The sequence below is a fragment of the Accipiter gentilis genome, chromosome 4 (genome assembly GCF_929443795.1).
Source record: "Accipiter gentilis chromosome 4, bAccGen1.1, whole genome shotgun sequence".
NCBI classification, from domain to species: domain Eukaryota; kingdom Metazoa; phylum Chordata; class Aves; order Accipitriformes; family Accipitridae; genus Astur; species Astur gentilis.
Window position 1 is genome coordinate 31,608,107 of NC_064883.1, and position 24,642 is coordinate 31,632,748.

At 36.1% G+C, this 24,642-nt stretch overlaps 1 protein-coding gene across 8 annotated transcripts in view; it reads right to left on the bottom strand.

Moving 5' to 3' along the window:
• ARHGAP12 (Rho GTPase activating protein 12) overlaps positions 1 to 24,642 on the bottom strand; it is a 78,927-nt gene that overhangs the window by 17,137 nt on the left and 37,148 nt on the right. For 4 of the 8 annotated variants that reach the window (XM_049798514.1, XM_049798515.1, XM_049798516.1 and 1 more), the window contains exons 4-9: positions 20,683 to 20,823; positions 19,035 to 19,115; positions 10,591 to 10,716; positions 6,966 to 7,040; positions 4,062 to 4,123; positions 2,354 to 2,435 (exon numbers count right to left, since the gene is read on the bottom strand). In XM_049798514.1, coding sequence (XP_049654471.1) covers positions 2,354 to 2,435; positions 4,062 to 4,123; positions 6,966 to 7,040; positions 10,591 to 10,716; positions 19,035 to 19,115; positions 20,683 to 20,823 — 567 coding nt within the window. The remainder of the gene's footprint in view (positions 1 to 2,353; positions 2,436 to 4,061; positions 4,124 to 6,965; positions 7,041 to 10,590; positions 10,717 to 19,034; positions 19,116 to 20,682; positions 20,824 to 24,642) is intronic. The other 4 variants (XM_049798521.1, XM_049798520.1, XM_049798519.1 and 1 more) reach the window with 2 other exon arrangements.

The following is a 24,642-nucleotide window of genomic DNA, read 5'->3' on the forward strand; positions in this document are numbered from 1 at the left end:
GAACAATTACAGTATTATTGCAATCACTTGTGTTAATTCACATCTTGGATGACTTTCAGAAAACAGCAAACAGGATACACAAGGTGTTATATGAAGTGACAAAACTTAAACCTTGGGAAAATTCAGATTTACTTTCAAGATTAGTGGTAAATAGCCTTACAGTGACAAGAGGCATGCAACAAGAACACATACAGTGATAGCTGAAACTTGGTCAGAGTTTACATAGGTGACAGCAGGTCGACGACTGAGAGCATTTTTCCAAGAAGAAAGCAGCGAGAGCAAGAGCTCAGGAATTGAGCCCCCTTGGCAAAATGACTTGATGAGAAAAAGGAAGAAAAGTGATGAAGTCACAAAACAATGCACCAAAAAATGGTTATATCAATCACTAGACAAATGCTAAACAAATATTCTTCTTCTAAGATGAAGAAGAAATGTAATTCTCATTTTATGTCAAAACTGTTAAGACTTGACATCACCTTATTAAAATACTGACACAGATCAAAGTTTGAGAAGGGAGGTGGAATTTTTAACGCTACCCCAAAAAATTTCTACACAGGAAGCAAAAAGAGTGTGCTGAATATTTAATTACATATTTACAAAGCCAACCTCACGTATGCAGGTATACAACACAAAGTCCTTGAAAGAGCTTCTCTCAATATTTCCAGCTTCACTGTATTCTATACTGCTGCTATTTATTTTGCTGACCTTACTCCAATACTTGACAGTACACATACCCAAGAGTGTCACATAGAAATATTGTCACTATGATACTTTTGCTCCACTTAAATTTCAAAAGCATTTATGGCGCTTTTTTTTCCTAATGACTGTATTTGGAAGGTGTAACATAACTTACACTAGTATCCCTAAGCAATAAGCAGAGTTGCATGATTACCTTCTATGGATAATTCATTTAGACACACATTCATTCATAACAGTATCATACATTCATAAACAGTATCTTAGTTTAGCACTGTGTCTTTTAACGATATCACTGTATAGATAAAATAATGTGGTTTTTGAACTACAGCTACATTTGGAGTATTAGTAGCTGTAATTGAGATTTTGGAACTTGATTAGTTACTCAGGCAAAATGTTATACTTTCCAGACATGCATATTTATACCTGTAAAACTAAAGTACATTTTGGATCCTTTACTATAAAAGTAAGTTGCAGGAGTCACCAAGTCCAATTCCTACCAGACAGCATAATTTACCTTATCTCATGCCTTTAATTTCTATTCTTTTTCCTTCCCTTCTCTTTTCCTTCTGCTTGACCAATTTGCCCAACTTCACTCTTTCCATTCTCTTCTACCCCAAATGTTATTTATCCATCCTCACCCATTTTTTTCCAACCACCCCTTCTACAGCAACAGAAAAGCAAAAAGAATTATGTTTACAGCTCTGAAAGGAACTTAATGTTTTAGAATAGTCAATACCAATTCAGTACCCAAAAAGAAGCACAGCAGGAGAAAGTGAGCCAAGTAGAAAGATCAGCAAAGAGAAGCAAGATAGCATATATCTATAAGATGCAATTTTGCTGGAATTGCATGATAATACACTGGAATAACAAATACTGAATCTGACCTCTCTTTAGTTATTATAGGAGATCCACAGAGTTTAATGTCAGATCTCCAAAAGTAGGTAAGCAAGCTGTAGATAAAGAACCATTTCTATACCAATTAATGTAGGAATGCAGCTGGATAAATATAGCCAATTTAATTATAGTACTAATAAACTAGAGGTGATATAAAAATTGAATAATCCTCATCATCTTCAGTGTGATGTTTCTCTTTAGGTCTTCATCAGACATCAAAATAGATACAAATATTTGTCATGCACCATGCAAATTTAAAACAAAATATGGAATCCAGCAAGGCAAAGACTAAATAAGACAACAATACTACATCATTCAAATAGTCCAACACAACAAGCCAAGTTCCAGACTATTTTCTTTATTACGTGTATCACTTTCAAAATTACCTGAAGTTTATGAAAAAAATAACCAAGAATGGTAAAACAAACAAACTGTTTAGACAAACGCATTAGTAAGGAACACAAAAATATTTGGCCTGGAACAAAAATTTCAAGCTTACAGGGCATCTGAATACCTCTTTATCAGTTTCTTACTTATCACATATAAAATGTTTCTGAAATATAAGAAAGTAGAACTGGTTTTCTTCTCATTCTGCATGATAATTGTTACATTGAACTACCTTCCTCTTAACTTACACACATTTATGTTTTCTAAATTATGCATGCATATCAGTATTTAAGCCCTACAAATAAGAAGGGTTTAATATATTGCGTTTTGTGATTCACACTTATATGAGGGTGGGGGTTGTTCCTGTGCTTACCCAGCCAGTTCCACTTCCTTGGGTTTTAGTGAACAGCAGTGATGAACCTTGTAACACTGCCCACGATGACATCCAATTCTTTCTGTAAATATTTGTAAACAAACACAAGATAAATTGACTTTGAAAGTAGATATTTAAGCTGTCGATCATTGTTGCCCAGCTGACCCGTATGTTAATATACTTAACTATATATATACGGTCATTAGTGCCATCAGTAAGTCTTAATTGCTATCATATTTGTAGAAGGGAACATATGTTAACAGCCCCAGCCTGACCATCAAAGACTAAATCAAAGAGAGCTAATTAGTAGCGAAAGCAGTTCACCAGGAGAAACACCATACAATTATAATTTCAAAGGGGCTAATCTGGAACACTCAGCCTACTGTTTACTTAGTAGATCATGTCAAAGTACTGCATAATTCTAAAACTGATTGATCGCATCTAACTGGGATGCAAGTGTCCCACATTTATGTGATAAGCTCATTTATACTGGCAATAAAATATTTGCTACACATCTAAAAAATGCAGAAAAAGAACAAATAAGTTGTTCCAACTGTCTATTTGCTTTTATGCCTGGGTACCCATCTTCCTGAGGTTAAAAAAAATAAAAGTCTTCACAAGCCCTGACAATCTATTCCCATTGCTCAAACATGAATTATTATTCAAAAGCTCTTAAAGTGATAGGATGGCCATGTTGCATCTTCCTGTACAGTAATCCAAATCAATGATTCCAACAGATGCAACATAAGTGGTGAGAGTATATTGTGCTAGTAGCAGCTTACATGAGCCACTGTCCACTCTTTCCTACCAAGCTCTTAGGAACAGCTCTAAGAAACCAAAGTGGGGGTCATATACACTGCCAAGCTGCACTGTACTAGGTCAGGGTGGCTCTGGAATATCAGCTGGGTGCTCACTATTTAATCTTCAGGAAAAGCATGCTTCATATATCAAAAATCTGGGAAACACTGAGGCAGATATAACACAGTATTAGACCTAAAAGATTAAATTTTAAAAAGTTTAAAAAAAAAAGGTAAAAAGTAAACCTAAATTAAATCTGAGGATGTGCCACACTTATGCAGTATTTAACACTGACCCTTAGCAAAACACCAGAAGTGTAAGTTAGACAGCATTACTTGATTATACATTATGATTTATAAAGTAAATGCCTGCCTGTGAGGCAGAAAAAAAAAATTAGAAATGAGGTCATTCGCCTCCTCCAGGGAGACCAACATTGGGTGATACATTCTGCTTCAAACCCTTCACAAGCAGAGTGAAGGAAGAATTAGGGAGAACATGACATGTACACTCCTTGGAAATGAAAGATGAAATGAAAGTCTGAAAGCCCCACTTACACCAATTCTATCCAAGGAACAAGAGAGGTTATAACCTATACAGGTTTTCTCTTAAATAAATACATCAATCCCATTTTTAAAAGCTGTCTCTCATCAGTACACTTCCACGAAATCACTGCCCTGTGTGGAGCCCTGGCATACACGAGCCTCTGGCTCTCTGAAGTCCATTATCTTTAGCACAGTGGGAGAAACACATACTTTGGGATAAGGAAATGCTGTGTCCTACAGGAAAACCTCTAAGGCAAAATCAGACAGAAAGTCAGAAATTGCAAGACCCAGTATGTTATCCCAATATAAAAATCAGATACCTTACACAGACGCTTATGCACATGTACTTCTAGAAGTCCAAGACTTACCGAACTTTTTTCCCATTTTCTGTAATTTTTGTCACATTCAACAGCCCATACTTCTCTTGACCCTGTAAGATAGAGTAAGACAGAACAAATATAAAAGAAAATCTGCTTCTATTGCCATCACAGCACTGAATTCAATCCCCCAAATAATCCATTTCTGGCAATCGGTCATCTTTCCCCATGTTATAACTTCAAGAAACTGTCTTAAGTATATTTAAATAAGCAGAGATCAACAAAATCAAAATTCCTCTGGGAAAGTACTCATTACCATTCAGAGGGTAAAAAGCTTTCCTTCTTCAAGGCCTATGTTTTTTGGACAAGCCAAACTAAATCATTTGTGGTACAAGACAGTAGAAATTTTAAACATAAATTTGTAATAATTTTTGTAATAGCACATTTGTGTTTGTGTTCTTTACTAAAAAAGGAGATGGATGACAAACAGCCAGCCTAAACTCTCTAACAAAACTCTTCCATGTTATTTTAACATAATTGCATATTTTAATACAACATGGTTGAAATGCATAAGAATATTAACATATTCATTTCAAAAAAACAGATGAGTGAAACATTTCTTTGATGTCCTATTTTTTCCTATCCCCAAGCAAAATATTAGAATTTTAAACTACTTAGTTCTGTCTTGCTGATGAAAATCATTTGTATTGGTATGCCTGTGGACAAATCTGGAGATCAGTCAGTAAATGGTGGAAAACACACCACTGAACAAGAAGTGTATTTGCATGTTTCAAATATTTAGAATGAATATTTCTAGTTTCTACAGAAAAATAATAAAATATAAAGGAATGTTTGAAAAAAACATTCTGAGATAAAAAGGAAAACCATTGATTTATACCATTTGTGACTCAATATGAGTAACAAATTCTATCATTTTCTCCTGTCCTTGTCCTACCAACAAATGGTGCTAAAGAAATGTTAAATTATTTTTTTAAATCAATTCCTTTTCAGTATCAGCTTGTAACAGTTCCTAATTTAAGAACTAAGCTATTAGTTGAAACAATCAACTAGGGAAAAGATCCAAATTCGTTTTATCATAATGAAAACGTCCTCAATTCTAGATCCAATCAAAATAGAAGATATATTTTCTTCAGCATTCTCCTCAATCTCAAATTTAAGTGGACCATAACTGCAAAACACAGTATTGAATAGAATTTTTTTGCTGGGATACTGTCACAACACTCTTACCAAAGACATAGATCTGTTTTTCATGAACCTTAAAAATTCTACCTGCATGTTTCAAGCACAGCCCATAAAATAGAAAAAAGACATGTTTTCAAGGATGATAGTGTATAGCTGGTGGTTCAGATGCTATTTCAGTCCAATAGTAACTGCTACTCTTTTGTTTCAGTCCAATGGTAACTGCTACTCTTACTCAATTTAATCTCTCCATTGTGCTGGAATGTTTTCCCAAGCCAGTGATAAACACCTTCTTTTCCAAAACTGATACATTCAATAGAAAAAATTAGTCACTTCCCTGCTCCCCGCCCCCCCCCCCCCCCCGCCCGCCAAAAAAAGAAAAAAAAAGTACCCATTGCTTAGATGTCTTTATTTGTGGTCCACACAGACCACCACTAACAGTCTTACGCATTGCACCCTTGTAACAAACCTTTGGCTTTAGTAAGTAGAACAGCCTGTCACCATCTTTCACAGTGACTGAGCAATCCATGCCTACTTTCTCAAATAAATTATGGTTTTAATAAATTACTCATGGAGGAACCAGTGGGAATGCTCCAAAGAATTATTCAGACAAAGCATCATAATGCCCTACTTCGCAGCAACACTAGGGGGTACTAATGGGAAAATTAATGTAATTGGGGAAAAGGAAGTGGAAAGCAAGTTAAGGACCAAAATACACAAAAATTCACCAGCTTGCTTTCCAATATTTAAATCTCAGGGGACAGCTAAAGAAATATTAAAAAATAAGCTGCATTTATCTAAAGCAGCAGTAAGCTCTTCTACAAAATACAATTTTAATAATGCAAAGTTTGAGCCATATTTAAAGAAATCAGAATACATGCAGCAATAATTGCTTGTGTGTAAGGCTATCGACTTGCTTGCTTAATAAACAATGTTTATTTTTATTGTGGAAGTTGTAAGAATGGATTAGCATGAATAAGCCAGAGAACCATTCCTCTGTGTGCAGAGTAAAAATTAAATAGGAGAAGTTGCGCCTTTGATGCCCTGAGCTACCTAGTAAAGGGCTGCTAAAACTGATCAAGGCACATATTTCAATGCTACTGTAGTACATTTCCAAAATTAAAAAAAAAAATATATAAAAGCTTCATTTTTTGAATTATTTCCCACTGTTTAGAAAGCAATGATCACACTTAAAGTATAAACTGCAGCAAAAAAATCTGTTAAACATTCATAACAAGTTTAACAAGCTTAAGTTTTCTTTCCAGTAGTTATTCTACTAAATCAAAAAGACATAGTTTATTTATGTCAGGTCCTCTGTGTTTCAGTCTCCTTGAAAAGACAAGTAAAAAAATAAAGATATGAAATACTACAAATTATTACTGACTACTGACAGTAAGAGATTCTGCAGAGAGGGGGGGAGTTTTTTTCTGGTTTTACCTTCCAAGTTGCTAGGTGAGAAGACATGACTGTTGGAGGAAGTAAACCAAATTCTACACAATTTGACATAACTTTATTCCATTGTGAATTTTTAACTTAATCTACTGTTGCCAAGCTGTATTTAAACCAAAGACATTCACCTTTTTTTCTGAAAGCACAGTTGGATACAATGCATTCCTTTTAAAATGTAATGCCTTCATAATAGTTTTATCCCATTATTTTTCTCAATAACAAGCAGGCTTGCCCTCAATTCTCTAATCATGAATAGCCCAGTTTCTACAACATCTACTTATCTATTTAAACACTTTGCATACTGACTGTGGCTTGATGCTTTGGTGAAGAAGGAGAGGACTCATTTTCAGGAAAACTGGCCTTAGAAGCAGTTGACGATTCCTATAAAATTCAAATAGGCAACATAAGTTATTACCTTTCTTATAATTCTTGTACTTTTTTTTACCCCTAAAGATATTTTTTCTCTCTCTCTCTATGCACATTCACACATTACCAAAAAAAAAAGTACTTTTTTTTAAGAATTCATTATATTCTCAGATAGTTATATTATAAACCTGCTTACTAAACAGTGTTCTTACAAGATTTACAGACAACACTCAAACTGGGTTAATTAGCACGTATCAATTTGAAAAAAATGTTAATACATACAGTATCAGCTTAAAGCAAAGCTTTCATCCTTATTGAGGGACAGATTTTTTTGTATGACATCGCTATCAAATTATGAAACACATTTATAATACTAACTTATTACAGGGCACTATATATAATTACCAAGATTTTAAAGAACAGATTATGCATCTGTGTGGTTAGTAAATATAAAATACAATAAATTGTTATACATGTAGAAAATCATATACCAACTGTATTAATTTTTGTGAGTCATGATCATTAATTTCCTTATAATCAAGCACTGAAAATTTCTAGAGATTCAGGTTTTTGTTTTAAACTAGACATTAACTATGGACCAAAAGAGTAGTAAGTCTCTGAAAACTGGAAAAATTGCCCATCTGGAACAAAAAAAAAGGCATGTGCGTTTCCTCTGATGTAATGATTGCTTTGCACAAATACACTGCTTAAAAATCTGGTGAAGAATTTCAAACAGAAGAAAAACATCATTTGTTCTCTGTTACTGTTAACACTTTTCTCCCCCTCCCTCTTTTTAATTCCCTTGATACCTCTCCCAAATTCAGTTTGCTTTTCCTGCATTACATAATGCTCTGCACACCCATGCTTTAAAATTCACTTGTAAATCTACCTACAGAAGTGGCCCACTAGTTCTTTTAGTAGCATAGTAACAGACAATATTAGCAATCCTAAGAACAGCCTAAATGTTCCATATTTTCAGATGTTGGCACGAGGCAGGGGGGGATATGTTCAAAATTCAGAAAGTCAATGTTGTCCCTCCCAGGAAGGTATTTTTTCCTCTACTTATCAATTTTTTTAGCTGATGGCTACATACAGATACGTGCTACAGCCAATAAACAGTTAACAAGTACATTTGGTATCATCAAATTCTCATCAGCCATGGCAACCCATACTTTCACTGACACATTTCCAGCACTCTTTTGACTGGCCTATTTTCACAGAATTCAGTTGTGTTGTTTTTCCAGGAAAAACAAATAAGGAAAATAAAAAGAAAATAGCTTCCCTAGGAGTCAGCTAAAAAGCTAACTTGGGGTTGATGTGCCTATCCAGACAAATACCAGTTGTTTTTCTCTCTATTTCTTTCTGAATTTGAGATAGCTTTCACACCCTAAGCAACTCTGAAACAAGAAATCCAGTATTTATGGTCATGAACTATTCCCTTTCCACATACTAATTTAAAGCAGAATACATAACGGTGTACCTGCCAGTGGTAATAAAATGGGTACATTAATGCAGTAAACAAATTTTCTTTCCACAAAACACTAGTTTATTGCTTCACTACACATTTTTAATTTTCTCCAAGCATTAACATTGTGCTTTACATGAGCTACATAGTCTCCTTACCATTAAAAAATGCATGCTACATCTTTTGAAGCTGTTAAAGGAACTTTAAGCCACTGACTTAGACTTTACAAATGTGGCTTATATATACAGTTTCTTTTGGTTATCACACTAGGCATTTGTACACTTCCATGTTTGCTTCACTAGGTTTAAGGTCTTGGTATTTGAACATTGGGTCTTGAAGAAAAGTAAACAGCCAACGTATTCAATGTTCTACAAGAGCTTCTTCTTCAGTGCAACACTACATAGAGGTTGTTCCAAAACAGAAGTAAATCTTACACCAAAAAATAAAAAGATAAGTCTTCTTTTAAAAGTGAGGCCAAAACTTTAAGCTATGTCCAACAGAATTGTTCATACCTGTGAAGCATAAACCGCACATGAGGCTAGAAGTGTCCACTCAGCTTTGACTCATTAGGACTCCGTCTAGGCTCGCTCTCATGCAGTGCCACAACACACTCAGTATAGAAGTATGCGTAAGAAGGAGTTGGGAGGGGAAAGGAGCAGTAGAGGGACCTCAGAACCACTCAGGCTAAACTAATGTGTACAGGTGCAAGGTTTCCAGCCAAGCACGGTCCACTGCCTCCTCAGCACCACTTATGATATATTCTAAACTGACAGCTCAAAAGCTTACCATCAAATCCAATAAATCCTACCCTGAGGAACTAAGTCAACTCATGACAACCCACTCTCCTATACTCCATTTCAACAAGGAAAGCCATTAAAACATACCGGAAACAAAAGGTCAAGCAAGTAACATTCTGGGCAGCAGATCCATTTTTATTACAACTACTGTGTTTTGTCCATTTAAGTTTGGCTTTAACATATGCAATTACACAGGCCCACTTATAGGCTTTTCTCCATACTTCCAAACCTACATTCTTTTCATTTTTCCCTGTAGTCTGTGCTAAGATTTCAGCATTACAAAGTATTTCAGTTTCCATGAATCTTGGGGTGGACTGCTGCAAAGTTACAGAAACCAGCAAGTCACCACGCTACAACACCCATTTCAGTTCTCCCCACTCAGCTCACATCAACTCTCCTCACCCACAGGCAGCACAAGCAGAAACGGCTGGGACAAAAATCAACCCAGAGAGAGACGGGCAGAGGGAGGTCAAGGGAGAGGTTGTGTCTCCTTGTTGGCCTAAACAGCATCCGTTACTGTACAGTCCAAAACAGACTATCAAGAACATGCCCTAAGAACAGGCAGAAAACAGCTTTTGTTGTTACTGACCTGCAGCTCTTTTCAGACTAAACACCCAGCTCAGCTCTGGACAGGATCAAAACCCAGCATTTCAGCACTTTCAGTACTGTCCTCTGTCCTTCAATAAAAAGATTACAACCCTGCTGTAACCACACACAGCTTTTCGTCTTCCCTTGACATATTGAAGTCAGGATCAATGGAATAGCCATTAAAGGGATAAATCCACTATATAAAATCTACTATTTATATCTTTAAGTCATAGTTTTTACTTTAGCAAGTGCAACTTTTATTTTATTTCAATTCTGTGAGTATTTCAGTTATTCATCTGAAATCTTTCAAGTGTATTCCTACAGCTAAAAACATTTGGCCATGAAACATCACTACACCTTACACGAGAACCTCACCCACATCTGTAATTCTTGAATTCATACCCTAATTACACTCCATAGCCTAAACTGAATTGGGAGATTCCCCAATTATAAGTGAAATGGCTGTATACACCAAACCCTGAACTAACACTAGTTAAAATACTTCAAGGATAACAAGAAAAGAGCTACTACTCACAAAATCACAGTAGTAAAGTTACCAAACAGCCCTTGGTTTCGCTGAATGTTATACACAATGATACAACAGAAGATAAGAAAAATGATATTTCAGTAATTCATGCATACTCATTTGTTAGATCAAATACTTCACACATCAGAAATAGCTGGTATTGCAGCATGCTGTTTAACTTGCTCCTACCTTATCATTGGTGTCCAACACAATTGTGCTGTGCCTCCATTTTGTTAAAACTATTGGTTCTTGTAGCCTCCTGTCCAGACTCCTACTCTTTATTATATCTCTCTGCTGCTGTGGTGAAGCATTATACTAAAGAAGAGAAAAATCAAACTATAAGTAGAATCTAATTCATGCAAACAAGACTTGGACATACCACTCATACACCTTAACAGTGCAAGCTTTCAGATTCCTGATATCATCCAAGGGCGTGAAAATAGCCTTGGTTTTATTCTGCGTTTAGTCTTCAGAACTGTCCTTTTTGCTGTAGTCCTCTCCGAGGCAGTAACTAAGACTGGCCTATTGTGATAATGCTCTCGATTGGCAGATAGATATTTGATTTCTTGTGCAACAGCTTACTGCTGGTTTTGCAGCCAACCAGCATATTGAGAGCCACCAAGGAATTAGAATAAATACAAGAGGTAAACATTCACTCTTCATATTGCACTGACAGTACTATACCACCTGTCTAGCTCTTGTGTAAGAAAAGGAAAACCCTATTATCCTGCAGTAAGGTATTTAGATTGAGAGTTATGATTGCCTGGATAAGATTCTCTTTAACCCAAATGGTTTGGGATGCCTAGGAGAGGAGACAGGAGGGTGAGGACTTGCTTTTTCAAAATAATCCCATTATGTTACTTATAAAAGGATTTGCTGGTGTGGAATGTACATAAGCACAGAAAAGAAATATTTAGCAGGAAATAATTTTAAGAAGCAGAGCTGTAATAGCCAAGGAGAGAATGAATTTATCATAACATGGGTTTTCTAATAACTCAATAGCATCCAAATATGTACGGGCTAAGAAAATGTGACAGTCAAGAGAAGGACCCAGCATTTAATTAGATCTCAGCATTGCAGCATACTTACCTGCCATTTTAAATCATCACCACCAACACTAAGGTAGCATTATAAAGAATTATAAAAATATCTCAAACAAAGTTTAATACTGAAAATACAAACAAGAAAATACACCATCAACATAGGGGTTTTTAAGTCATTAAAAATCTCATTCTTTCTATTCCACATCAGAAGACTGAAGTCTGCATGTAGAAAGAAACTTAAGGCAGCGTTTGCGGAGTCATGTAAAGGACTAGAATCCACTGGGTAAGAAGTAACAAAGGAAAGTCAAGTGTCCTTTTTATTTAAAAAGGCTAAAGCAATAATCTTTGCAAGTACACTGAATTCTGTAGTTTTGCTATCAATTCCTACTGTAAGCTCAGAGCCTCAGGTCTTCAAAGACAGAATAACTACACCTACACATTCCCATGAAGCATGACAAGGTTTAACCTAAATAACATAAAAGCTAAGTTTAAGATAAATTGCATGATGCAGTTACATTTATTGCCCAAATAAAGAACCAGCCTTACTACTGCCATGGCAGACACCATGTTTGTGTTAGCTTTGTATTTTACTATGAAGAGGGTTAATGCTCCAATAAGTCAATAGATGCTTAAAAGGTAAATAACTTAGTGTTTCATTAGATTATTTCAATATCCACAAGAGTAGTAAAATACTCCCAGGTGAATGGATCTTGCACTATTGAGGATAAAATTTGGTAGTTCACATACAGAGAGAAGTGTATTTGTTGTCACTGCAGAAATTCACTTTCAAGATTGCACTGACTTTGTACTGGGTTCAGCACATTTACGCTCACATGACAACAATGGTGAGGTTTAAGGAACTCTCAGTTTGTCCCCTTGTTAAATCAAAAGCTGAACCATCATTCATACTGCAAGGAATCTAATACTAGCTTACTTTCTTGTGGTGGGAATATCCACTCTGCAAATGTTCCTACAACTCAAAACTGCAGCAGCAAGATAATCAATATGCAGCAAAATTGCCCACCCATACCACAACTAAAATCTAAACAATTTTCAGCGAAACTATGTCTAAATTGAAGAAGGTTGCCAGAAACAGCATTCCTTGCAGCAGTTCCAACTCATTTAAATGGGCAATTCAAACATATTTCTTGCTATGAAACAGAATTGTTTAATTCAGAAATAGATTTACAATTTAGTGACACTGGTGAGTATTATTTATGGAAATCCTCCATGCACTTTCCATTTTAGTAACCTGAGGAATTTAAGTTTAAGCAGTCAAAGACTTCAAGTAATTTATCCTGAATTTAAGTCTATGTTAAGAGTTAGAATATGATCTATAGGTGATCTACATTTAAAAGGTGCCTTTGATACCATCACAAGCCATCAGGAGTTAAACTTATCTAACAGACAACCCCCATCTTGAAGAATTGAAAGGACCTGTAAAATAATATGAAATTCTAGTTTTACAAAACATTTAACAAGAAAGCAAAACAACAATATATGGAGTTCATTAAACAAAACACTGCTAACAACCCAGGAACACTGATCTATATGCATCTTAGCAGCTTAAATAATTTGCATTGGTGATACAAGCAGTGTTAGTAAACTGGCAAGTCTCTAATGTGACAAAATGGGGCAAAAATGTCAAATGTTCCCATTAGAGGTGTCAAGTAAACGTTTTTCACTCAGGTGTTTACAGGTTTTTTTGGTGGTTTGCTGGGGAGGGTTGGGGGGTGGTGGTGGTTGGTTTTGTTCGTTTTATTCATTACAACTAGTAGAACACACTACTAAGGGTAAAAAAGACAAACCTTATGTATTTCTGGGCTCAAGACAAGCCTCCGCTTCTAAAATAAATGGATTGATCTGTGACCTCCAAAGAGAATCACAGTGAAATACAGATACTGTTTCAGACTCTGCATTATCCAGCTGATCTAGCCATCCTCTAGATCAGGTAGAGTCCACTGACTAGAGAGAAGCAGCCAGAGCCAGTAGCCTAACCAAGGCAGATGACACCACCCCTGCTACTCTTTGGTCTCCACCCAGCCAATCTTCATAGTTCAAAAAGCCTTGCAGAACCATTTCAGGTCAGATTCACTTACTGACACTCTATGGGACTCCTACCTGCAGAGCTGTTGCCTCTCCTACAAGCTTTTACAATGATACTTCCACTGTTTATCAGCCACAATACGCAACTAGGCTGGACTCTCCTTGTTCATGCAAAAATCTTATTTTTATACAACTCTAAGCAGGCTTTCTATGCCTAAGCCTTGGTGTAATCTTGAAGACGGATATCTGGCAAGGGCTGTACATTGCAATAAAACTGGCCCGTTCAAGACTACACATTGCCTGGTAGGACAATCTCTGCTACACCACATGCCTTAATACCATCTTCTTAGGGCGAGATGTTATTTTCTTAATTCTAAAGCTTTTGATAATGTAGCACACAACTCCAAATATACACACTACTGCTCCATGAAAATCCTCCACAAACTCAAATTTATCCCATTACTTTAACCTCTCCAGCACATCACCTAGGTTTGTTCCCCATTCCATTGGGAGCACCTCCCATCACAAAGGGAGGACAGAAGCAAGTTGCTCAATCCCTGACTGTGTGCACCAAGTAACCCAGACTTCTTGTAACAGCTCTTGGCATAGGGTAAGGACACCAGTAGTAGAAATATAGGTCACACAGGGTTATATTCACTGCTGAATTTGTTCAATGCCTTCATCAGCTACTTAAAATCTTTCTTTGCCTCAGTATAAAATTTCCTAACCCTCTCAACTGGCCAAGTGATTTGCATTTCATTTTAACTCGATACGTGGCATGGCTCAAGGCTCTGTCCTAGCCTAATTGTGACTGAAATAAATGTAACACCTCCGAGTTATTTGTAGCAGTTGTCCCCATTTTTACGGGGATGACACAGATCTGTCATCTTTAAGAAACAGAAAAAAAATTGTTCTTGGTTTGCGTTAACAACATCCTCAGCCAAATGAAAGGAACTGGGTGGTTGAAGGGAGAAAAGAATGGGAAGCAACAATGAGAGTTAGTAAAGACCTAAAGTTAAGTGGTTTACCTTCTTGCAATCAGAGCTCAAAACAGCAGCATTTAAAAATATTCTGATATCCTAGTACCCTTTAGCACCTTATGTACTCTACCATGTTATTTATAGTTGTTCCAACAGACTGTCTGAAATCGAAGATTTTAAAAAAAAATTTAAACGTTGCCTCAGAACAAAACCACTCTTTAGTGCTACTACTGTCATTGGCTTTGAATAAACTTTTTTGGTGCTGTAACAGACATAACACCTATGTTACAGCTTTTGATTTTCTTCTCAGCTAAATCAGTAACACATTTTTCTTAAACCTACATCAAAAAAAAAAAAGAATCATTTTTGTCTTCTTAAAGACTTCATTCCCTTTCTTTAGGAAAGAAGATTCCTCACTCTCTGCCATAGGATGCCTGGGTGGCAGCCGTTGGAGGCACCAGCCGCACTGAAGGAACAGAATCTACACAAAACGAGGAGGCCGCTGGGACAAGCAGCTCTATCTCAAATGTAAAAGTGACTGACAGACACCTCTGGATAACCCACTTTATTCACCCTGCTGACTTGGACGTCCATTGCCTCACCGAACCCTCACTGAGATCACTAAGACTGCTCCAAGTCAGCACTAATTGCCACAGGTCCTGCTGCTTGCCCAAGCAAAAGCTGGGGGCACTTTCCCCCCCACTCCTCATCTTACTTGGAAGGAGGGAAAGAGGGTGGGAACCACCAAACACCAGGACAAATGAGGAAGACCAGACCAGGCCTCTTGAGTACAAATCTACACATACATATCTCAGGTTTGTCATATCACTTGCGCTTTTGTCCTTAAAAAACATCTAGATCCTCACATCAGCTGAGACTATCTCAACTTTTGCCAAGCAACCCCAAATTTTATGACGAGAATACGAAGATGATTCACTACTGCTAACGATACTGTTTAGTGCATTGACTTACAGTAGATATGAATGCCAACACACAAAGCATGTTACCTCAAATTGGGTAGCACAGCTCAGAACAAGACAAATTTACCATAAGACAACCAGGCCCTATTTACATGTTCTCATCTTTATTTTCTTTCACCATTTGATTGCATGATATCTTCCTGATATTGCCTGCATCGTGTTTTATTGTAATTTTTCAGCATTCAGGTCTCCAGCAGGCAAAAATCATTCACCTCAGTATCGGAATTGAGGCCCAGTGTTGACAGTGCACAGAGTGAATTAACAGACTGCTGGTCTATTAAGACTGCCAAAAATGAAGCTCTTCCACCCAGCCCATTCTCTGTGGATACAGCAAGGGCAGCTAATGCTGCAGGAACTTCTGAGAAGAGAAAGTACAACTGCAATATCACAGTCTGTAAATATTAACACCAAAACTATGAGTTCACTCCAGAGGCTTATGGTATACACATTTTCTTTCAAAGTCTACTCTTGGATCAGAGAGCTCAGTCAGAGGATGGCCAAGCATCATGCTGTTATGCTAGATATCAGCCTAAGAATGCATTTTGAAAATTTGAGAGACCATTAATCTCTAATTCTTATTAGGTTGTCCTCTCTACTTCCCCTTTGAGCTCCTTATTCATTATTTATTACACAGGTTTCCTCACTTTGTTGTCATTTTGATAGATTACCTTTTTTAAACTTTAGAAGTTATGGAGTTCTTATTCCTGAGATGAAGTTAACTTTTTTTCCCCACTTAATACAAATGATTTCTCATTTGCTTAAATTATAAAACTTGTATTAGAAAACTAGGTTTCTGGAATAGGGCTGTAGCCTTTTTCAACACAATTTAGATATTATTCATTCACTACACAGGAAATAAACATTTTTATCACAGTGATCTACACAGGAATGAACTTTTATTTGCTGGGGGAGGGGTGGTTGGGGGGGGGGGGGGGTTGTTTGGTTGGGTTTTTTAAATAATTGGCAAGAACCAACAACTGAACGCAGCAGAATGCACAGGCATAGGAGAAAACTCAAAGTCTTTTGCAACATGTAGTACAAATTATGGTTAAAGATTATTATCCATTTTAAAGAATAATTCAGTATGTTCTTCTTTTCCACTGCAAAAAGCTGGGTCACACTCATCATGAGCCTTAATAGACCTTTCAGCAGTTGTCAAAGCTACTCCACCTGAGATGTCATTTTTAAGCAGAGGCATTCAGCTATTCCTAGGTGTTATTCAAATATACATGACTGGAGGGCTTTCTGTGAGACTGTCTGAAGTAATTTGTTTTGTAACTGCCCTCCCTCCCCAACATATACCCTCACAATTTTTAACACACAGACAAGAATACTGGAAGTGTTATTCCCAAGCATGTTCACATTTACAGTTAATGCTGTAACAGTGAAGATTTTTAATGTTATAGCATTAGCTCAGCTAATGTGCTATTCCCAGAAACCTTCAGATGATATCTAGTTCTAATGAAGTCCAGATTATTAAGAACCATCTAACAAAAGCATTCTCCTCTTTTTCTGTTTTAACAGCACTACATGACCATGCTATGCCAGCACTTTATTTCACAACAAATTTTGGAAAAAACTGACCCAGAGTAGGGGTTTGTTCCTAGGAACTTAATTTTCATTTAAGCAAGAGTTACAGTGCCGAAGTCTTTTTACAGTTTTCTCTCACCATTCGTAAGTGTTTTCAATATAGATTATTTTTCTTCAAAGCAGTTCTGCAGTCTACATTGTCTTTCCAATTCATTTGTTTCTAAGCATATTTGGAACCAGCTTCAGTAAGATTTTCAAGAGACTAATCTTCAATCATGCTTCAATTACTCACAAGTGTAACATCTCTGCTGTATGCTCTTCAGATATACAGTTACAGAAACCAGGTAAATCTTTTACTGAAATATTTCATCTATTCTACAGCATTTAAAGATAAAAGCTAAGGATTTCTGAAAATACATAGGCTCTTGGATCGTGAATACAAGAGTCAATTGCTCATTTACTTCTGTTAACCTTACATTTGCTGCCACCCAAGATTTACTAGTTTCAAGAAGGAATTAAAGAGTACATTCGGCCCAAATGGCTTATGAGAAAATTTTCAAGGAACATTTGTAACAGCAATAAGTGATGATTTTCACATAAACAAGAACTAAAGCATATCAGATCACAAACTCTGAAACAGAGGCTATATTTCATTCTGTAGGTGGCTGTTAGTACAACGGAGCTCAGATGTCTGTTTAGAACCACTAGAATATCATGGACTAACACACCAATACTAGACCCAATCCCTGTATGCTAATATGCCTCATGTAGCAGCTCTGGATTATCTTTGTGACTTATTGCAGTTGGATCAAAGCCAACTTAATTTGCTATTTAGTTCAAATCCAAATCCATTCTGTTTTAGTGGAAAGCAACTTCTTCACAGTCAAAACTTTCTGCATTGCAGAAGTCGCAGAATGAAATATGCAAGACATTTCCCAAAATTCACTTCCATTATACATACTGAACTAACAATTGTTACTGGTAAAACCTGGTCTAGCAGATTTTCAGACTTCCAATTAATCTAATAGCTAAGTAGCTTTTTAAAACCAATAGTTACAGATTATATTGTTAGGTTTATGTATGTTACAAAATTTATCTAACACATCAGACCAACATATGAGAATTCACAAAGCTAACTCAACTCTTCAGTGACTCAGATGCAATTCTTTTACCAACATAAGAAAACAGTCTAGTATATAGATCCATTCATAAATTTCAGTGTAAATATTTTCTCACAAGTATTATGAAAGCACTATCTATTAGCGTTGCTCCTTTATAAGTGGAAGTTACTTCAGACACCAGGTTTTTGGACTGATGAAACAATAGAGAAACATGCTCTTTCATACACTTATGTACACAATTCCGTGTGAAACTTTTTTTAATGCTGAACTTACTATGTAGGATTGAACAAACATCCCAATGGCAGGGAAGACATATAAAACTACATCATTATGACAAATGTCCTATAGTTTTTTCAAAGTGAAAATGAGAATTACATAGTATTAGGTACATCCTCAGACTACCAACTGTCCCTAGCTCTGGCACTTTCCTACAAATTCCCATTTTCATTATGAAATTAATAAATACCAGAACACACTTTTGGTGAAACTGCATCATCCTCAAAGATACCACAAAACTCTGCTGAAACTTTTGTTTTTCAACACTTGTCTGTATAAGCATTTTGGAGGGTACTAAAAATAGACTACAGTTTCTCAGGAACATTTTGTAGTTAAAATAAATTTCTTTTTTCCTATAGAGGTTTTCTTTATCACAGCAAAATCACAGATACTATTCTTCTGCCTTGCATGAAAAGCTCAGTTCAGCAAAGATACAAGATCTTCTCTGACATCTGAATAGTTACATCTATTTTTCATGTCCTTGAGCATATTTTTTTCTCTTCACAATCAGAAATTCCACAAAAATGCAAGAAATAACCAAGTGCAACACATAAGTCCTCTTGTTGTGAATAACTCCCATTAAAGGCCCCATAGAACTTTTATTGAGGAGGAGGGGAAAGCCCCAAGTTGTCAAAGTTTCTTTTTTAGGTCACTCACCTTAGGTAACTCCCATTCTGATCGGGAACCATCAGCGCTGTAGTAGTATGGTCTACCTTGTTCATCTGCATGTTTTATCCACTGTAGGGAAAATGCGATGATAGGAAATGTAATCAGAGTGACAGTCATAACAGTAACTCTCTCATACTTGCAATTTGAAGTTAAATTTTTAATAAAGTGCCATCCACTTCAGCAGCATCTAGTGCACAGCCTCCATTAACTAACCAAGGTTAGTTAGCAACGAGAGCAACACAATTTTCAGCTTCCTGAATTGGGTTAACTAATATTTTTTTCTTTCTGTAACACCTCAAAACATATAGTGCTGCAAAATCACACAAGAGATTGTGATAAACAGATATTTTTGAAGATGGTATATCTCACTCTTATTGACATTACAGTGTCAGTTTAAGGAAGCACAATCTTTGCATCATATCTGTATAAGGATTTTGTACATAAGATTACAGAATTACAAGCAGCTCAGCCAGCAACTACTGATAATTTAAGAGATAATTGCACTTGTTGAACAACTCTGTTTTTAAAACATCAACAGGAATATGAGATGCAGTTCCTAAATAAATTATGAAGAGAACATAATTTCTGTAACCTCTATAAGCAAGTCCCGCAATCAAAGAGGTAAAACTATGACAACTGTGACTCGTTACGCAGAAAGGAAAGAATCATAATGAGCAAAAGTCTACAAGATCGCACAAAAATATGCACAGAAACACTCACAGTAAGGCTCTTGGGTCAAGCAGTTTTCACGAGATTGCCTTCCAATGAACTGTTTGTGATAGGAAACAGTGTTTCCTATCAATCCCAGTGCAATTAAAAAAAGTTTGCATATTTGCCAAAACAATAAGTACGTGCTCTACAGATGTTTAGCAGAAATAGAAAGCAGGATAAAGTTCCAAAACTGACATAAAACTCAATTATTTAAAGACTTCTTTCAAAAAAACCTGCATACATCAACTGGAAAAGAAGTAGTGCTATATGATAGACAAACTACTGTTTCAATGAACACTTTAAGTTAAAAAAACAAAATGCAACTTTAGTAAACAACTAGAAAAAGGGACTGCTTTACAAATATAAACAAATATTGTCACTTATCCTATGTGGGAGAAATTTTTATTATGTGCTCAGAATCACAGTAAGTTGTCCGTAGCAACTAGATGATTAGAATAGAACATAAATCTGCTGATACAGCTGTAGTTAAATTAAGAAGTTTGTCTACATCTGAAAGCAGTACTGAAAATCTCTAGTAAACGATGAAACTGATAAAGCAGCATTATTTTCATTTTGAAACCATCCTAACTGGAATGCCTACATAGACAAGAACAGCTCTTAAAAGACAGTAAGAAAAACATTACATTGGTATGAAGTTCATTCCTGAAATGTAACTAAGAGGAAGGGGGAGGGCAGGATTTTTAAAAAATTATACATTATGTGTTCATTTAACGTAACCTGATACCCAACTGGAAATAAGAAAACTTCTTCTAAATAATGAACACACATAAGGGGGGGGGGGGGGGGGGGGGGGGAGAAGGTACTGCTGCAGTATGCTTTCCACTTCTAGAAACAAAATCTACATTTCTAACAGTGAATTAGTGGAAAAGATTTTGAACATGTGATGAGAAGAAGGAAAAAGTACCTTTTCATTAGTATAGTCATTGGTATATAAGGTTTGACCATGTTCATCCAACTCTTCTGACCAACCCTTTGGAGGAGAACCATACTGACTATCTGACTGGCTGTAACAAGAACTGTGGTCGTTTTCTTCTGATGAAAGATGCTACAAGTAGTCAGAAACATACAAGGCAGTTTTAAGAATGAAAGCGCTTTAAAATCTGAAAGATCAAAGATTATTTGACTAGAAAGAGAATAGTAGTAAATTCAGGAAGTTCATATTTTTATGTCTTACATCAGAAAATAAGAGATGCATTTTTACAGTACAGAAATATTTGACAATTGCTAGGCAATTCAAAGTATTTTCAGAACAACTGGTTTATACTGATAATATTATTTTTTTTAATTCTACTATACCAGATTTTAGCTACTCAAATTCAAATGCCTTTTTTTCCCCAATCTAAATTTTATTTCCCACAAATTTACATTACTAAATGATGAAGAGAGTTAGCTTTAGTAATCTGCATTGCCTCAAAAAACTTGGGAGACCTGCTACCTTGTTTTTCTGGCAACATCCCAACTTTCATACCTAAATCCTTTTCTCCCCTTCCCAAATAGTATCTGGAAACACAATAATCATTAAGGACCACTTGAAACTCCAGTTGCATCTTTGTAGATCCCAGCACTTTAAAGCACTTATGCGATGCATCCTAAAATATTAGGAATTTCCACTCTCCTCTTCCTAACTCTGAAGCATGTGACAACAAGCAATACAAAAGCAACACTATCTACCAGGCACAGCTAGATGAGGTGTAAGATCATTTTCTGAAAGTAGAAGTGAATTATAATGTAAGGAACAAGTGTGACGTGTAAAGTAGAAAAAAGATTTTGCACACACGCGTCAATTGTCAAACAATTTCTGTTCCCTCATACACCTTGTTCATCTCCTTGCTAATTTATTGTAGTAGTATTCAAAGCATGCATAAAAAAAAATCTCCCTGCATTTATCTCCCACAACAATATCTCTATGCCACAGTCTCCTGAGGAGTTCAGTGCAGATTTCCTTTCACACTGTCTTGGATCCTTGGCTAGTAGGAAGCATAACACTTAAGAGGGAACACATCCTGCTATTCAGAAATTACAATAGTTAACTATTGACTAAGGTTCAATAACACAAGTGTAAGGGTTTTAAGGAAAACTACAAAGCAGAAGAAAGGCAGAATTTCAATTTTAAACTAGAAAAACCTCCCCAGAACAACTTAAATCTTACAAAAAAATATCCAGGTATCAGAAACTCACCAGTTTTAAAGAGTCAGTGGTTTTAGAGACAACATGTTAGTGATGTTTCCAAATGATTATTACATAGGCTTTGGGTGTTACCTTTCTGAGTACCTTACCACTTGTGTGACACAAACTGCCTATGCTGACATGAGCCAGCCTACCAAACACAGCAAAATCCATGGGAAATTTTCAGATCATTAATAAAGTAACATGAAAAAAAAAAAGTAAGCATCCTCTGCAGCCTACAGAAGGCAAGAATGTAAACTACAGATTAAACAATACTGCCTCTCTTGCTACCTCTCTAGCACATGGGGTAACATGAAATTCTGAAGTGCCAATTTCTAACCACTGGGGCAAAAAAAAAAAGTTTTCAGCCCCACTTTTTATGCCTCAAGAATTAAGACTGAGGAGTTGATAAGAGTGCTATTGGCCCCATCTGAACTACTGTTTTATAAGATAGCTATATTGTATACGCATATTTAAGTTTACATCATGTTTTAATGGTTAAATATTAAGTGCAATGACATATGTTCAAAGTAGTAGACTTTGCACATTATTAACAGGAATTATGGCCAAATAACATAATTCATTTGTATTTGCCTCTTCCAAGCAACTCCTGATACTGAGGAAACACTGCAGACATGTAAAACTAAACAGAAGACTTCAAAATGAAAATTCTCCTAGGAAAAACACTGTTGTTCAGTAAGAATGACTGTTAATGTGTCTATCTGTAGGGCAACTATATAACAATAGTCTTGATGCTTCCAGACTTAACTATCACCTACCTTTGCAGACCTAAACTTAAACAAAATTCCTGAGTTGTTAGAAAGTTTGCCAAGCCAAGGCATTCCTTGTCCTTCAGCTAGTAGGAACAACTGCTGAAGCTGCATCAACAGGGGTTAGAGAACACTGGCCAAACCACATTCAACAACTTTCAATTTAATTTTCAACACTTTTTCAGTATTAAGTGCCTATATGCTTTTTATGTAGCATCCATGCTTTCCTGTGTCCCATCCCCAATTATACTATATCGCATTTAAATAAAGCCATCTTAAGCAGGCAGCTGCCCAACCTTACACCTTCTAAGAACTTTGCTGTGACACTAAAGAGATTTATGTAAAAGGCCCCCCACATCATCACTTCTACTGTCTGTCTTGGCTTTTTTCCATTTACATGGAAAATTCTTGAGGGCAGAGACCAGTTCATCACCATGCATTTAATAAAAAAAGGAACAGTTACGGTCTCTCTTCTATCACTTAACCAGTCTAGTTTTGAAAGTTACTACTACTTCTAAAAATCAAAATAATAAGAAAGAATACTTACTAATTAAAGGAGCTAGCATCCCTTTATCACCATTTTTTTACTTTGAAACAAAAGAATGGGGAACAAAATTGCATGTTAGCCACATGTTTTAAATGTAGTTTTCAATTTAAATGAAATCCTGTTGCTTTTCTACAGCTTGCAGGTTAATTTGTTGGTCTCTACTTCACATTATGGTCTCCTAGCTAGGTATTAGAATTTTGCACTTCCCTGATATGACAACATCTCATTCCTTTTACAGTACACCTTAATTAAATCACTTCACTGACAAATTTCTCCCAATTACAGTTAAGCACTCCTTCCTCAAATACATTAACAAGTCACTACCTCTGATAAATTTTACGTGTAATTCCAAAGTCTTATACACTTTCCTAGAGGCCCTGTTGACAGGAATTTACTGCTTCCCCCCACCCCATCCAAATAACTGCCATAACCTACAACTGTTTTCTTTGTGCCATATCTGTTACCAACTTCTTTGACAAATTAGGTACAATTTTGCCCCTTCCTAATTATCCAATAAAATTCAATTTCTTAATCACATAGTTCTAAGACCAACTATAAGCTATTTCATGTTCTAATATATTACACATATATTAGAATATATGATCATTCACAGTTCTCATTTTTACATCATCTTGCCATTTTGCCACCTAATACAATACAAGCTACTCTGAGGACAAATCAGTAGAGATACAACTAGCATTTAACTTTCCTGCATATGCTCTTTTATTACTAAATCTGAAGGGAAGGAGCATAACTCAGACTAGCATATAAAAGCCAACTTAATTTATTAGAATGAAGTTAATCTGGTTTTACTAATTATTAAGGCATATTTGCTCTAAGTCTTCACAAAACAAAATTTTGGATGTCCTATTTTTTACTATCGCTTAGGCTAGGATCTCAACCTTTACTCCAAATATTTTGGTTTAAGTACTCAGAGGTCAAACAAAAAGGTGAACACAAACAGTGGAGTATGAAGCACACTCCCAAATGCAGAACAGAAAAGAAAGGAAGGGAAAAAAAAGGCAGCTTCAAAAACAACACAAGACTGCTGGAAAGTGGATTGACATGACCATGCAACATATATCTCCCTAGACTCAAACTTTGATAACCCAGTCAGAGAGGACACAAATTACTTAAGGAACTTGTGCTACTGGAAATGCAAACTTATGTCAAGTTAAAAATTAACCAAAACATGCATCATCCATTGGTCTTACTACGACTGAAATCTTGATAGATCTAACTGTCTGAAGGCCAATCTGTGATACCTCAAGCATCACAAATAAACAGAGAAACTGAGCTAAGTTATGGCCAATGAAATAAATTAAAAAAATAAAAAAATCAAACTTTCCAAACACGCAACCATGTGGTGAAGTTGTGGTAC